The sequence below is a fragment of the Solanum verrucosum genome, unplaced genomic scaffold (genome assembly GCF_900185275.1).
Source record: "Solanum verrucosum unplaced genomic scaffold, falcon-dt-bn FXZP01000293.1, whole genome shotgun sequence".
NCBI classification, from domain to species: Eukaryota; Viridiplantae; Streptophyta; class Magnoliopsida; order Solanales; family Solanaceae; genus Solanum; species Solanum verrucosum.
This window is the reverse complement of record NW_026020620.1, coordinates 229,440-246,644: the sequence shown is the minus strand read 5'-3', so window position 1 is coordinate 246,644 and position 17,205 is coordinate 229,440. Positions and strand designations below refer to the sequence as shown.

Genomic DNA, 17,205 nt, shown 5'->3' with positions numbered 1-17,205 from the left:
AAGCTTCTTGTTGTTAGTACCGAAATAAGCATATGTCATGCGGAAGCTAGTAAAACAAACCTCGAAAGACCATGAGTAAGAAGACAAATGATAAATATACCAAAAGACACGGAGATTTAACGTGGTTCGGTCAATTGATCTATATCCACAAAGGAGATGAGCAACCACTATATAAATATGAGAGTACAAAATATAGAGAGAAATAACCTCAACCAATTCCTATTCACAATGTAACATTTGACAGTAGATGTCAATGGAGATTACGCTTCTTCAGTACAGGGAGAAACTATTTGAGCTCGAGCATTGGAGCTACATTGGAAATAGTCCCCCTAGGCTTCTTTCATCCACCCTTTTCGCAAAGTTATAATGTGCAATTTGTTTTATAGGCCAGTTATTGTCAGCAAATGGAAAATGAGAATATATTTCAAAAGGAAATTTAAAAATAAGGAATTATTGCTTACCCAAGTTCTTTCATGAATCTTTTACTTAGGTAGAGGAGATATGTTCCGTTCATAGGCAGTGTCACCAATTCTATTCTTAAAATACCAACTTATTCTTCTCAGTTTGCATGCTACCAACAAGGCTGTAGACTGTAAGATTGATAAACTATTCATAATCCAAAAAGGAGCGACCACAACTAGTATTCTGTCATTTACTTTTAACATTTTTCCCTAAAAACTTATGCATCTTCAATTGTTTCATCCTTTCCGTGCATAAGAAAGAGAGATTTTTGTATTTAAGTCAGAGATTACGTCTGATATGTTAAAAGAAGTTTGGGAATGATAGCTCAGTGAAACAATACAAAAAATCAAAAATAAATTTAGATGGAGCACCAAGATAGGATGCAAGTTGGAAAAAAAGGACCAGTTTTCTTTTCGGTTTACCTCACTTTTCCTCTTTTTAATACATACAAATCACTCGCATGTTATTGATTTTTGTTCAGTTCACTACTAGAAGAAGCTTTGATATTTTTAATAATTCAACTAAAACATTAATAGAAGGAAGGAATAGAAAAGGTTCAAGCAAAGAAAAACTAGAGACAATACAAATATTAGAATATTACTTATATTTATTTAATCTAAATTCCTTGGTTTGCAGCTGAAGAAACTGACGACTCTCCTAAGAATATTAGAATATTTCTTAGAAGAGGAGCAATTCGCGTCAAGCTCAGGATCAACTTTATACAACAAACATAATCCATAATGCTTCATTTCACCATAGAAACATAATGTAAAAAGCCCATAGTCATTTGGTGTCTCCCATTTGCCTTAGATTTATCCCATAAGCCAGAAAGAGGTATCAACAAAAATGAAATATCAGGATTACATTTTGAATGGTTGGATAAGGCAAGTTTCTGGGTGATACCCGACATCCCATCATCACATAAGGGAATCAAGTGAGCTGTCATGTCAATCAATTTTCCACAGTAACATACAGCGAATCCCAAGAAGTTTAACGTACGTACCAATTTTTTAAGAAAATTGATTGATACACTTGTACTAGTTCCCTGATGGTGGAACCAACCTGGGATGTTGATCCCCCAACTCATAAGCGCTCTTAGTGACAAGGAACATGAAGCAAATGAGATATTCTGAAACAACGAATTACATATCAAATCATTGCTCCAATCTGCAAATATTGTAGGCAATTGCTTTGAAAATTCCAACAGTTGTGGTAGCCTCTTGCAATTTGATAAGTACAAGGTTTCAAGATCACCAAGTTGGGCTATGCTTTCAGGCAAATGCACAAAATTATTTCCATTGAGATGCAACTCTTTCAAAGACGATAAGCATCCAATGTCTTCTGGAAGTCCTCGATCTATTAAATTGCAGAAACTGAGATTCAGAATTTCCAATGAGTGTAACCCTTCATTCACCTGAGGGAACACAAAGTACATTCCATCTTCTAAACATTGTCCTGAAAAACTCAAGGATTTAAGCTTGTTAAATCGGACGATGGAAGAGGGAGGTTGTGAAATTCAAGTGCAGCTAGCATCAAGCTCCTCCAGGTTGGAACAAATAAACATGCATTCCGGCAAGTTATTTAGTTTTGGACACCACGACACATCTAGCTTCACCAAACCTTTCAACATGCCTATGCTACTTGGAAGAACTACAAGTTTTCCATGACTTACAAATCTAGCTTTGTAAGATGAGCTTGGCGATGAATAACATATGATGGTATTTCACTTATCCCAATGCCTTTCAGCTTTATCTCTAACTACGACTTCATATTTCCAATGAATTCTGGAAATATCTCCACATTTGGCAACCCTCTAGATTCAGATGTTTAAGAGACTTCACATTAACACATGGAAAATTATGTAGGCTTTCACAACAATACAAATTTAACTTAAATAGTTTTTTGCAATCACCCAGGGAAGAGTGAACCACTTTAAGACTACTACATTTCTCCAGATTCAAAAACTCCAAATTTGGCATCCCCGTGAAATTTGGTGTTTGCATCAGTCTTCTAGAGAAGCCCAGATCTAACCATCGTAGACACGGCAAAAGCTCCTATTCACAACAAACAGAGAAATTGCTTCCAGAAAATCCACCGCAGGTTGTTGGACAGACACTCAATGGAGCCGTTAGGAATGTATTTCGAATCAATCGAAGAGTAGGGTAAAAAGATATTGTTTAAGCTACCATCATTTATGTATAATATCCTAAGCTTTTTCATATTTTTCATCGCCTCTTTATTAAAGCATATTTGTCCAAAATAAGTACACCAAATTGCTTCCACTGGCATGGTCCCCTGGTAAAAAGATAAATAAAAGGCTAGTAGACCAATTAATGGCTTAATAAGATAAGATAAATAAATATCAATATATGAAAACAGGAAATTTAATAATACTGCATTGTTTAACCTACTTATTGTGTTGTTGTCAATCACTTCTCTGAAATATTCAATGTTCCATATTCTGCTAGGTTCTCCTGAATCTTTATGCATTTTCACCACGTATTTACCCATCTTTTGTATTAAGTCTTGCATTTCAATTGTATTGTTTATAGAGATGAATACAAGAGATTTGTCAATTAGGACACGCAATCCAATATTTGCTCCAGAATAACAGCTCTGAAGAATTTTCATGATGTAATCTTTATCTTTCCCTCGAAAGAAACATGCTATATCTAGAAATATATCTCATTGTACGGTCTCCAATCGATCATAGCTAATTCTGAGCTCTTCAACAATTTCTAAATTAGAGTTATTCTTCATTTCCTCCATAGCACTTCTCCACTCTATTATGTCCGTCTTATGTAATAAAGAACCCCACACTTTTAGGGCTAAAGGAAGGCCTTTAGCATGATGTAAAACCTCTATTGAGAGCTTCTCAAAATATTCATCGGGAACTTCATTTTTGATGAAAGCATATTGATTGAACAATTTAATAGCTAAATGGTCAATTGGTGTAGTCAGTTCATATATCATCACTCGTCTCAATCAAATGATGATCTCTAGTTGTTGCAAGAATTCTACTCCTATTACCATACCAATTAGAATTTTCTGCTAGGTAATCCAAATGGTCTCTTTGATCTATGTCATCAAGCACAACTAAAACCTTCTTAAAATGAAGTCTATGAGCTATCATATGCTTTCCGTCCTCCTTATTATTTACATAATTATCTTATTTCCTTAACAATTCCAAGAGAAGGATATTTTGCACAGAATGCATTCCACATTTGTTTTCTTTAATATGCGCAATGAAACTTGTAGTTTCAAATTGATACGAAAGTGTATCAAAAATTGTCCTTGCTATTGTCGTTTTACCAATCCACCCCCCCCCCCCCCCCATGCCCCAAATCCCCACACTCCGAACTTCATTGATTTCAAGCTTTAGTTGGGATTTTACTTTCTCTAAATGAGTATCTATTCCCACAACATCTTGCAAATAAGATACTGAAGTCTTGCATAATTTGAGCGACGTTTGATTAACAATTTATTGAATATTTTCTGATTCAACCCTACATAAATAAGAAGATTAATTAAATAAGCGTCATCACATATTGTGGATAAGCATAATAAAGTTAAGTATTATAAGTGTTTCATAGTGTAATATCCCATATTTTAAACAAGGGCATATTAGTCATTAGCCAAAAAAATAATCAAATGGGCCTTAGCCCATCAGAAGCCTAATAAGGGAAAAATTAATTTAAGCTAAGAGATTATTGGAGTTAAAAGTTTTGTTAGCAACTCTTGGAAAAAAACGGAAGAAAGAGCACGTTCTTTGTGTCTCTTCCTATGAAGGAGCATGAAGATGATTAAAACAGAGAAATATAAATAAATGGAGAAGAAGTGGAACTCTTGCTATTGCAAGTATGGATTTCAAGGTAAGTTTCTTAACATAGTTTTAAAGATTGATTTTGTATATTCCCTTACTATAAATTTGAGAACTGAGAGTTTGAAAAACATGGGTTTAGAAGGAATAAAGGAATCTGTTAAACTCTTATTATCTTACGGTTTGAGTGAGTATGTTAAATGTTTGGACCAAACTTTTGTAGTTTGGCATAAATTGAAGAAGAATTGTTGGACAGTGACATTAGTTCTATTTATTATAGGGTGAAGTAATCAACAATCAGACTTTTTGTGGAATCTGAAGCACCAATTTGAAATAAATTGACAGATTGAGAGTATATCATAAAACCTTGAAGATTGGGTATTCTGAATTTAGTATGAATTAGCCTAAACGAAGAAAGTATTACGAGACCGCTATGATGTGATTATAGATTGATTGAAGTAAGTCATACAGATTGCCCAAGTGACAAATTTGGTACTTCAACACGAGTATTGTGAGTAGTAATCTTACCACAATTGATGTTTTATAACTTGCATGATTTTCACATGGTTTATAAAGTAAATGTGTTATTGAATGTTTTGAACTTGCATGTGGGACAAGTCTTTTACTGGATATGATAATGAAAAGATTATTTGAGATGATCTCATTCTTACAAGAGATGATTACTGTTATTGAAAAGGTTTTACACTTACTTGAGAAATAGTATTTTGACAGGTGATTGTTAACTTTGAAATGATATGATTTGATAAGATTTAAATGCTCCGTTCAATTTTGAAATGCTTCTACTGATTACAAGAAAATATAAATGGGAGTAGACCTTAATGAATCCCCTAGATAACGGCGGGTTCGTTACACCTAGTGCCACCTTGTAGTTACAGATTACCGATAAAGCCCTTGCTAGTGGGAATGTAGAACTAGTATATTATTACTAATATCCCTCGAGTATGGATCTACTGATATGAATATTTAACTCCTTTATGAGGAGCTCACTGTTATTGGTTACTTCTTAAAGAGATGGCCACACTAATTACATGATTCATCCTTGGAAATCTCCCAACTATAAGAGTTGATGTGGAAATGTTTTTCTGAGTTTACTATTAAGTATTTACATTGATTTTGCTTATATGAGGCACATAAGATTGAATATTGAACCGTTTCTGAAAGGGCATTATTTCATTATTTTGATTATTATACTAGCATGTTTTCTGACTTGTCCTACATTAAAATGGTTGTGGTTTAGTATTATTACTCACTAAGCTAGTGACTCACTCCTTGATAATTGTTTTTACAGAGAACTCAGGTGGTATTGGTGATGATTTCATTAACTAGAGAGTGTGATTGGTAGCATCTGGTGAGCCCCACGTTGATTCGCGTGGCAAGATAACTATTGATTTACTATGGTTTATTTAGTTTCTTTTAAAAACTCTTAGAGTCACTCCATTTGTCGTACCTTTCATTCGAGTCATGATTATTCCTTTGTATTGTAGTCAAGTCACTAGATTTGAACCTCTTTTTCGCATTTGGAGATAAATTGGTATTATTGCGTGACAATTAGATCATCGATGGATATTATGTTTTAATTTATAGTTGTTATTAGTTGTGTTGTGGAATTTTGAGATAGGAAAAATTCAGGATAGGCCCAAAAATAAAGGAATCTCTGCCCGATTTTCTGTAGAATTCTGGTAAGGCTTGCTTTGGGATTCTTCCCCTTAGCGCCGGTCACGAACCTAATTTGGGTCATGACACATACTCTATGTTATTTGGCTTAAATGAATGTATATAGCTTTTAAAATGGGTAATGCTGGTGAAGTTAAGGTGTTTGGTGTTGGCACGGTCTGTTTGAAAACCAATATTGGTTCACCGTTAGTCCTAATAACTCTAATTTGTTTTGTCGATGTGGAGTTCTTATACTAAGCTGGGAAGTGACATAATATATATTATGTCAAAACACATGAGAGTTATTAGGACTAACGGTGTCTATATATATATATATATATATATATATATAATTCTACATTGCCTTTTCCAACCAAACAATGGTTCATCCTGCAAGTGATATTTGTTGTTTCTCCCTAGCCCACCCAACTTTAAAATGCACCACTAAAGTGTAAGATCTGCTTACTTATCATGTGTTTTTGTCGATGTGGACTTCTTATCCTAAGAACATGTGTCACAAACACCCTCTCTTATGGACTCAACGTCCTCGCTCAGGTTTACCCTACCATTGTGATTTTCCCCACCACTTGAGATTTGTCTAGACCTAGCAAAGATGTTTGCCTCATCACCTTATCGGAATTTGGCTAAAATCAGTGTTAACTTTAGCTTGCATTGACGCAGTCAACACAAAAGTTGCTCTAATACCTTCTGTAATTGCCTAACCCACTAGTGATATTGTTCTATCTAGGCATAGACCTGCACAACTTTTAAAGGCATCATTAAAGTACAAGGTCTACTTACTTATATAGACTTAACATCTCTCATGTGTTTTGCTTATATGTTACTTCTTATCCTAAGTTAGAGTGTAACACATACAACCTCTCTCCTAATTTTCCAAAGCAAACTAAATCATTTTTTACTTCAAAAACCAAGTGTGAGATGAATTCTTTAATACTTTGATCTAATAAGTGATGTAGTAAAAAATAATTTGAACAAGTGATTCAAAATAAAAGAAATATGGGCCTGATAGTTGGTCATATGAACCTGGACTCTATATAAAATAGAACAACTTGTCTACAAAATAGAAGATTTGCGCATTTTGGTCTAGACTTACTTTGGACAATAGGTCTCCACTGCTAGAGCCCATCCAAATAAGACTCAATAACTAATTACCCTGCATATTGTGTTTTCACCAACTTAAAAACTACAATTGAAATCAAATAAAAGACCAACAATAGACTGCATATAAAGTAAATAAGAATTCAAATTGCTATTTTGTTTCCAAGGAAACAAAATTTGAACTTTTTCAGATTCATTGAAGTTTCTGATCATGGAGTTTCCTCCCCTTATCCTCCTCTTTCTTCTTCTTCTCCTTCTTCATCATCATCGTCATCTACATCTTCTTCTTCTTCCTCCTCATCCTCCTCTAGCTCATCATGATATCCTCCATAATGATGCTGCCAGTAGAGCAAATTTAATTGCCTACTAAACTGATAATTCTCACACGTCATTCCCAAACGCAAGCATTTACAATTGACACGGAAAAGTCTCCAACACTCAAGACATTCCCTAATCAGATATTCCCTTAGATCATCAACCAGTGTACCCATAAAATCCATAAAAGGGAAATCAATAACTATTGGCGAAGTCAGAACTTCCGTTAGTGGAATGGCATCTCTTACTCGCATAAGGAAATCAATCAGCATTATTGAATCGATATCTAAAATTCCATTGCAATCAGAAGCAGGGCACTTTATGGAAATCATCTCATAGATATCCCTATTAATTTTTTTGCCTATATAATTTTGTATGCATTCTTCACAATAACGATTATTGCAACTCGCGGTGCCGCGCATCATTGTGTTTGGCAGCGGAAACTTACAAGCTCATCTTATTCAGCACCAAGCTCATCTTACAGAGCTAGATTTGTCAGACATGGAAAACGTTGTAGCTCTTCCAAGCAGTATTAGCATGTTGAAAGGTTTGGTGAAGCTAGATGTCTCGTTCTGCTCCAAACTTGGAAGCTTGTCAGAAAAGATAGGTGATTTAGAGAACTTGGTAAAACTAGATGCCAGCTATACTCAAATTTCACAACCACCGTCTTCCATCATCCGCTTGAACAATCTTGTATTCTTGAGTTTTGAAGGACTATGTTTAGAAGATGGAGGGTACTTTCTGTTCCCTTGGGTGAATAAAGGGTTCCGCTCATTGAAAATTCTGAATCTCAATTTTTGCAATATAATAGACTTTCGAAATACATTGGATGCTTATCATATCTGAAAGAGTTGCATCTCAGTGGAAATGATTTTAAACATTTTCCTGCAAGCATAGCCCAACTTGGTACTCTTCAAACCTCGTACTTAACATATTGCGAGAGGATTACACAGCTGTCAGAATTTCCAGAGCAATTAAATACAACATTTGCAGATTGGAGCAGTGATTTGATCTGTAATTTGTTGTTTCAGAATATCTCATCTTTTATTGTTATGGACCATAGCACTATCTTCAATTCCTTTTTATGATCGTGCTATTGATGATAAAGAAATTAGTGTGATTTTGACCTTCGTTTTCTCTGTAGCTTCTGTCTGTTTGTACTTTTTAATAGAGTTCAAACAAAAATTTCCTTCTTAGTTCAAAGAGAATTAAGAAACTTCACAAAAATTTCCTATTTGTGAATGAATAATAGTCAATTAGAGTAAACCCCTTCTTCGTTGAATTTTGTCCCAAATTTCAAGGAATTAACTTAATTCATGGCATCAACTTTTGTGAGTAATTCACAATACTGTCCTCGATGGAAGTACGATGTCTTCTTAAGGTTTAGAGATGAATTAGATACTCGTAAGACAATTACGGGTTACTTGTATGAACGTTTTACAAAGAGGGGAATAATCAACCTTTCAAGATGATAAAAGGCTGAAGCATGATGATTGAATCCCACAAAAACTCTTGAAACCTATCGAAGACTCTCAAGTTGCCCTTGTCACTTTCTCAAAACAATTATGCTACATCGAGTTGATGCTTGTATGAACTAGTGAACACATGGAATAATTTTTAAGACTATCATGTATACCCTAACGGGTGAGTTAGACGAAAGGAGTAATTTTTAAGACTATCTAAACATAATTATATTCTACTCTATCAAACAAAGAATCTCTACCTCAAAAATGAGTAAAAAAAAATCTAAAGGACTGACTCTAGCACCTTATTTCAGCATTTGACTCTCCAAAAAGATAAACTCTCTTCTTGTTACAATCCTCATTGCGCACACCATAACCAAGCCTAGGATTATTAGAGAGTTTTCGCCAGAACATTTAGAGTTATCTGTTGACCAAGGTACTAGAGGTAATAACTTAGACTATAGGGGAAATTTTTAAAAGTAAATGACAGAAGCTTTGGATTATGAATACATGAATATTTTTTCAATCTTACAGTCTACTGTCTTGTTGGCAGTGCAAATGGAGAAGAAGAAGATGGTATTTTGAGAACATAACCAGTGACACTGCCTATGTAGGGAACATGTTTCCTCTGCCTAAGAAAGATATTCGTGAAAAAACACATTGCAGATGAATGGCAAGATAACTTTGTCATATTTAAATATCATTTTGAAATATAATCACATTTTCCATTTGCTAACCCGTAGGCCGTAGATGCCCCCCAAAAAGAAAATTGTAGATGAACTGTCTTATAGACATATTAACAATTCTAGTGACCACATATACACATTTTATTGACATGATTGTGTCTTATGAATATCCAATCTGACTTGTCAACATGCATGACAGACTTTTACCTCCTATGGTGATGGGGGTTTTGCAAGAACAATTCTCAAGGGGGTGAGGTTACCTTGTGTAACACCTCGAATTTCGAAAGAGCTAAAGAGAGGTTGGTACAAGTCACCATTAGTTTTAAGTTTGGGTCAACTTCAAATGACCATACATTTTACCACATAAAGAGTTAAGTGGCACATGACCTATCGAATTAAAAGTCTTTGAGTCATCTTTCCAACGCCGCCAAGTTTCCTTATTTCCGAGTTCGGGGTAAAAAGTTATGCATGTTCGAGTGAAGGTGCCTCTTTTTTAAATGCACCTCAATCATTTTTAGAAGGATAGTTTGGTTTTTCCCTGTTTTTCCTTGTAAGCCTAGCCACGTTTGTCTTCAACCAAATAAGGGTCTAATCAGATGCTAAACCACATTTTCACGTTCCTAAACAATTAGAGAAATTAGAGCGAGGTTCCAAGAGGAGAAACACTAGGATTTCAAGCGTTCTTCAAGATTTGTCGATTTTCGACAAGAACATTGTTCTTTCCAGGTATGTAAGGCTTCTGAAGGTGTTGGACTTGTTCATCCTCATGTCTTTCATCTAATTTATCCATGAAATCATTTTATCTAAGGGATTCTTGACTAGTTCTAGATTGTTGTTCAATTCTTTAACAGGGTGTGAATTCTTTTGTGTTGTGGATCTTTGGTAAAAGTTGTGTTCCTAAAGGAAATTGAGTAGAATTCTTCATGTATTCGTGTTGGGTTTGACAATTAAGAAAAGTTTAGGAGAATTTTCCCCATTCTAAATGAGTTAGGACCCTAATTTAAGCTCTAAAATTCACTGGGTTGCTGGGGAGGGGCCTGGGGTGGCATGCCATGATAACGCCAAGGTTGAATTTCAGTAGTTCAGGCCCTGGTGCGATGAGTCAGCAGTACTCCAAGGCCTAACTTCTAAAGTTCAGGTCCTGGTACGACGCGCCAGCAGTACGCCAAAGAGCACTGACCTATTATTTTCTCTGTTTCATCTGGCGCATTTTCCTTTAAGTTGTGGCTATGTTTCCCTTCTTTGTATTAGCTCTTAAAGGCTCCATTTACTTTTGAGAATTCCTACATGTTCTAATCAAATGTCTTAATGGACACTCAAAACTAAAGTGAGTTTAAGAGAAAAGATCAAGAGATTTTGTTGAGTTGATTTTGAGTTCTTGAGTTCCTAATCCTTTTTTAAACTCTATTCCTATATATTGAATTGCTACATGTTATATATTGAGATTCTTGAGTTGATTCATTCATGTCTATATTTAAGCATGGACCCTATTAATTGAGTATTCTTAAGATGAGTAGTATTGTTGAATTCTGAGTTCTTGAGTTCTGAGTATTGAGTTTCTATATTGTAATTGAGATCCTTGAGTGATTCGTTCATGTCTATATTTTAGCATGAACCCTTTTTGAGTTATAAATCTTGAGAATCTTTTAAAGACTATTTTTGTTTTAAACTGAGTTTTTGAGGAAGGTTTAAAGAGACATTTTGAGTAAAGTTTAAGGGAACCAAGTATTCCCAAATATATCAATTTTACATTGAAAAAAGAAAAACTTTGATTTCTATAAAGAGTTTATGAGTTCAAAGATATTTACCTCTTTTAATAGGATAGTCTAAAAAATTATCTCAAACCTAGGAAAGAGTATCTTTTACACAATTGAGCATGAGTATACATATTATTGGGAGTAGTATTGAGCACCGATATGGGGATGAGTTAAACCAACTCACACTCCTCATAAACCATGTATCCAACATGGGTAAAAGATCGTACTTTTTAGATGACTCTTGTACTGACGCCATTTGGCATGTATCTTTAATAATGCAGATACAGGTAATCAGGATCATCAACCGGCACTTCATTGATCCAATCGTGTTCCAGCTAGAGTTGGTGAGCCTCCTTGCTTTCCAGAGGGTTTCACGTTGAGTTTACATTTCATCTTTGTTTATTAAAATGTCGTGGGTCTTGTACCGACATTCATCTCAGTTAGTAAAGGCTTGATAGATAGTAGTAGTCGAGGAGTCTTTTCATTTCTATTGTTCGTGTTTAAGACTTGAGTTGCCTCTTTTTCCAAGTGAATGTTTATTTCTAAATATTCTGATTTAAGTATTTGAGACATTTGAATTAAAACTTTACTTTTGAGTTCATTTATTGATGAGTAATTCTTCCGCTGAGAGTTGAGCCAAGCCAAGGGTTCGTTTGGGGCCAGCAATGGTTCTCAAGTGTCAGTCGCATCCAAGGTGTAGGCTCGGGGAGTGACATCTTGAGTGATTTTGTAACATCCCGCCTTAGAAAAAAGCTAAATTTAGAAAGTGCTAATTTGGAAATAGCTAAATTGAAAATTTTGCAAAGTTATGCTAAGTTATGAATTTTGAATCAACTTCAAACGACCATAACTTTCACTGCAGGATGAGTTAGGTGGCCCATAAGATATCAAATGGAAGGTCTTGTAATCCTCTTTCTAACGTCACCGAGTTTGCTACGTTTCAAGTTTGGATGAGGGAGATATGACCATTTGAAATATGCCTGTCCAGTTAAGGAATGTTACCCAAATTAATAGGGGGTATTTTGGTCTTTTCCTTACCCCTTCAGCTTAAAATGATTTTTGGTATTATTTTGGGGTCAAATCTGATTTGGTTCAGTTTTACAATCTCATATACGCTTAGGGTTTTGAGAGATGAGCAAGAAGAGGAGTAAAGGAGAAAAGTCAAGGCGTTCTTCACGTTTTCTTTTGAATCGAAGGTTGTTTTCGTGAAGGATTCGATCCTAAGAAGTATGTGAGTTCTCACAGTGTTGGGTTCATTCACCCACACGCCAATCATGATATTTTCAGCACAATTTCATTCTCAAAAGTTGAAGGATTTGAGCTCTTAATAAGTTTTCTTTAAGTATTGTTTCCATTATTGAATTAGGATGGGTTTGATGAGTTCTTGATATAGTCGTATTGAGTTTAAGAGTTGTATTTGATTATATTCTTGTATTGGGTAATTGAATCTATGCAAAATTTTAGGAAATCAACCGATTAGAAGTGTTTAAGGATCAGAAAACGAGAAGAAAAATTCGTCAGGATTGTCTGGGGGAGGGGTGGAGTGGCGCGCCCTAGATGCACCAGAGTGTCTAGGGCAGTGTGCTAGTAGTTTGCCTGAAATGACTCTCTGGACTTTAGGGGCAGGTGCCTAGCGTCAACAGTGCGCCAGGGTTGCCTTCCCCCACTTTTTTTTTTCTGTCGTTTGCTCTGTTTAAGTTCTTCTAAAGTATACCTTTACTCCCTATTCATTCTAATCACTTTAAACTACATCTAAACATCAAAAGATTATTTATAACATGAATCATAACCTTGAATCCATAATTCAAATTCAAGGTAGAGCTAAGGGTAAAGTCTTGAGAGTTCTTCCGAGTCATTTTAATAAGTCTTTTACTATCGTTTTAAACTTGTTTTAAGACTTGAGCATTTGAGTTTCAGAAAGAGTAGCATTGAGTTCATTTTATTTAAAATGATATCTGGGAACTAAGTATTCCCAAGAGTAAATGTTTTAACATTTAAGATGAGAGGAAACATCGATTTCTAAAAGAGTTTTTGAGCTGTTTTGAGTACCATCTCTTTTAAGAGAAAGATTTTGAGTATTAATCTCAAACCATAGAAAGAGTTATGTTTTTAAGCATATGAGCTAGTTACATTTTGGGAGTAGTATTGAGCACTGATATGGGGACGAGTTCAGATAACTCAAAGTCCTTATAAACCATGTAGCCAACGTGGGTAGAAAGGGTCATGCTTTTTAGATGATTCTTTAATTCTTTTTAGCATAGATTAGTGGATCCACTTAGTAGTAGATTTTATACCCCAGCAAAGTATATGACAGTTTTGGCAGCATGGGCTAGACGTTGTATCATCACTTAGCTCATAGTGATGGTTGTCGGTTAGAAAATATCCCATGGAGTTTATTTTATATTTTCATATACAAACAGAGTTTATTTTGTATCCTTGCATACAAAATGAGTATATTGTATTTTTAAATACATTTACTAGTTACCTACTATTTTAAAAGCTTTTCTTTATACTGCATTCTTTACTACTGCTTTATATGATGCCGATACAGGTAACCAGGATAAGCATCCAGTACTTCTTTGATCCAGTTGAGTTCCAGAGTTATTGGTGAGCCTCCTTGCCTTCGGAGGATCCCTTGTTTCTTTTTATCTATTTCAGTTTGTTAGGATGATCGGGGGTCTTGTCCCGACATCCCTCATAGTATTTGAGGCTTCATAGATAGATAGACACTAGTTCATGAGTCTTTTCATTTTTAGTTGTTCATGTTGAGACTTAAGTTGCCTCTTTTGGCTAGTTGAATGTTTCTTTAAACATTTATGAGTTTATCACTTGAGTTATAGTTTTCTTTCTAAAGTTCATCTTATTTATGATTAAGTCTTCCGCTAAGAGTTAAGCTAGGACAATGGTTCACTTGGGGCCAGCAATGGTTCTCGAGTGTTGGCCACGTCCAGGGAATAGGCTCGGAGAGTGACAAACTTGGTATTAAAGCACAAAGTTCAAGAGTCCTAGGGTGTTTATGAAGTCGTGTCTGTATATTCCTAGTTATCCGTGTGAAGCGCACTACATCTATAATTAGGAGGCTGGGACATGTAGGAAATATCTCACTTCTTTCATACTTATTTGGTTCGATAGAGTTAATCTCTATAAAGTTTCCTTCTAATTTGTGCTTATACGTATCTCTCAGATCATGCCTCCACGAAGAGCTGTTCGAGGTCGTCCCGCTAGGAGTAATGTTGAACCTCAGGATCAAGGGGTACCCGATGCACCAGAAGTGCAACCTCAAGGCGAGGTCACTAATGCTGAGTTTCGGGAAGCTATCCGGATGTTGAGCCAAGTTGTGACCAACTAAGTTGGGCAATAAGGAGGGGTTTGACAGGATGTGGATGATATGTCCAGGATCTGGGAGTTCTTAAGGATGAATCCTCTAGACTTCACCAGTTCAAGTGTCACTGAGGATCCGGAGAACTGTGTGGAAGAACTACATAAGGTTTTTAGGATTATGCATGTTGTTGATGCTGAGCGAGTAGAACTAGTTTCATATGAGTTGAAGGGTGTCGCTAGAATCTAGTTTGACCAATGGAAGAAAAATAGAGCTGAAGGTGCATCAATTGTGAGCTGGGCGGTATTCGAGGAGGCCTTCTTGGGGCGTTTCTTTCCCTGTGAACTGAGAGAGGCCAAGGTAAAGGAATTCCTCACTCTTAAGAAAGAATGCATGAGTGTACATGAGTACATTCTTAAGTTCACCCAATTGTCTCGTTATGCTCCGGAGATGGTTTCTAATATGAGGAGTAGGATGAGTCTGTTTGTTGATGGGTTGTCTTGTCTGTCAAGAAAGGAGGGCAAGGCAGCTATGCTGATAGAAGATATGGACATAGCAGAGATGATGATCCATGTGCAACAGGTTGAGGGGGATACGCTAAGAGATAGAGAAAAGTTTAGAAATAAGAAGGCCAAGACATCAAGGAATGAGTCCGGGCAACAGAAAAGTAATATCAATCGGTCTTCTTTACAACAAAATCAATAGGGACCTGCCCCATCATCTGCTAGTGCACCTGCACCAAGGAACATAGGTGAGTTCAAGCATGAGAATTCGTAGAATTTCAGAGCTAGAGTTGCACAGTCTCAAGGTAGTGTGGCATAAGGAGGTAATGGGACTTATGTATGTGCGAAGTGTGGTAGGACCCACTCAAGAGTGTGTCGTGTTGGCTCCACTGGTTGCTTCAAGTGTGGTCAGAATGGTCACTGCATGAAGGAGTGCCCTAAGAATCGACAAGGTAATGGTAATGGGGGCAATAGAGCCCAATCTTCTTCAGCGGCTCCACCAGACGGAGATGCGCCTATAGGAGCTACTTCAGGGACAAGCAAAGGAGCAAACCATCTGTATACTATCAATAGTCGTCAAAAGTAAGAGAATTCGCCAGATGTTGACACTGGTATGATCAAAGTCTTTACTTTTGATGTGTATGCTTTGTTACATCCATGAGCAAGTCTATCTTTTGTGACTTCTTATATTGCTATGTATTTTGATATTCTTCTTAAGAAACTTCTTCAGCCCTTCAGTGTTTCCACACCTATTGGTGAGTCTATTCTAGCTAAGAGAGTTTATCGTGATTGTACCATTTCCATCAATAACAAAGACATCGTGGTTAAATTAGTCGAGTTAGACATGGTAGATTTTGATGTTATTTTAGGTATGGACTGGCTTTATGCCTGTTATGCCTTAGTTGATTTTAGGACTCGAGTAGTTAAGTTCCAGTTTCCTAATGGTCTAGTTATAGAGTGGAGGAGTAGTTCAGCGGTGCCTAAGGGTCATCTTATTTCGTACCTTAAGGCGAGAAAGTTAGTTTCCAATGGTTGTGTCTATTACTTAATTCGAGTTAATGACTCAAGTGTTGAGACACCTCATATTCAGTCAGTTCTAGTTGTGAGTGAGTTTCCAGAGGTCTTCCCAGATGATCTTCCCGGAGTCCCTCCTGAGAGAGAAATAGACTTCGGTATTGTAACACCCCGTATTCGAATTAGGCCAAAAATGCAGATTTTGAGAAGTTGCAGGTGCAACCTACGTTTGCCATCCATGGACCGTAGGTTAGACCACGGCCCGTGCTGATGGTCTGTGGTTCACCACTGCAATCCCTCCCCAGCCAAGCTCAGAAAAATCGGCTAAGTCTTGACTCACGGACAGACCCACTGTCCGTAGATCAGACAACAGTCCGTGGTCTATGACCGTAGATCAAGACCTCCTTTACCCAGCCTCTGACACAAACTACGGTTGACCAGCACAGACGGTCAATCGATCCACGGTCCGTAGGTCTGACCGTAGATGAGGGTCAGTAACCAGTTAGCTGAAAATTGTTGATGGGTCAACTTCAGATGGTCATAAATCTTAGCACAAAATGTATTATGTGTCCCATGACCTATGACTATATATATAATTGAATTATTTTTCCAATGCCACCGAGTTTGCTAAATTCTGACTTCCGAGTAAAAAGTTATGCTCGTTTTAGTGAAGCCCTGTCAGGCAGACTCGACCTACCGATCCAATCGACGGACCGTCGATTGAATGACGGCCCATCAGTCCAGTCCGTCACTCACTCCGATAGCAGCTAAGTCAGGGGTCTTTTGGTCTTTTTCTATTTCGTTTAACCCCTAAGAAGCGTCGTTTAGACCCTAAATCATGAGATTTTAGTCAGTTTAAGCCTAAAAATATAACTAGAACTTACCTAAGTCAAATCATTAATCAAACTTAGAAAAATTAGAACGCTAAAAAGAGAAGACAAGTCAAGAACCCTAGTTCAAGAACGCAACAAAGTTTCATCAGTTCCAGCCCCGAAATCGAAAGATTTCTCCGTGGAATTCGTCACCAAGTATGTGGGATTTCACTAGTGGGTTCTTTTCGCCCATTAGGTCCT

At 36.5% G+C, this 17,205-nt stretch overlaps 1 protein-coding gene and 2 pseudogenes across 1 annotated transcript; all 3 read right to left on the bottom strand.

The window, feature by feature from the left end:
• Nucleotides 1-1,073: 1,073 nt before the first annotated feature.
• Nucleotides 1,074-2,973, bottom strand: LOC125811374 (TMV resistance protein N-like; annotated as a pseudogene).
• A 174-nt stretch (nucleotides 2,974-3,147) lies between these two features.
• On the bottom strand, nucleotides 3,148-5,766 carry LOC125811373 (TMV resistance protein N-like; annotated as a pseudogene).
• Nucleotides 5,767-7,302: 1,536 nt separating this feature from the next.
• LOC125811372 (uncharacterized) lies at nucleotides 7,303-7,893 on the bottom strand. Its single transcript, XM_049490863.1, has 2 exons — nucleotides 7,873-7,893; nucleotides 7,303-7,833 (listed from the first exon to the last, which is right to left on the bottom strand). The coding sequence occupies exons 1-2, from the start codon at nucleotides 7,891-7,893 to the stop codon at nucleotides 7,303-7,305; spliced, it is 552 nt and encodes a 183-aa protein (XP_049346820.1).
• Between the last annotated feature and the right edge of the window lie 9,312 nt (nucleotides 7,894-17,205).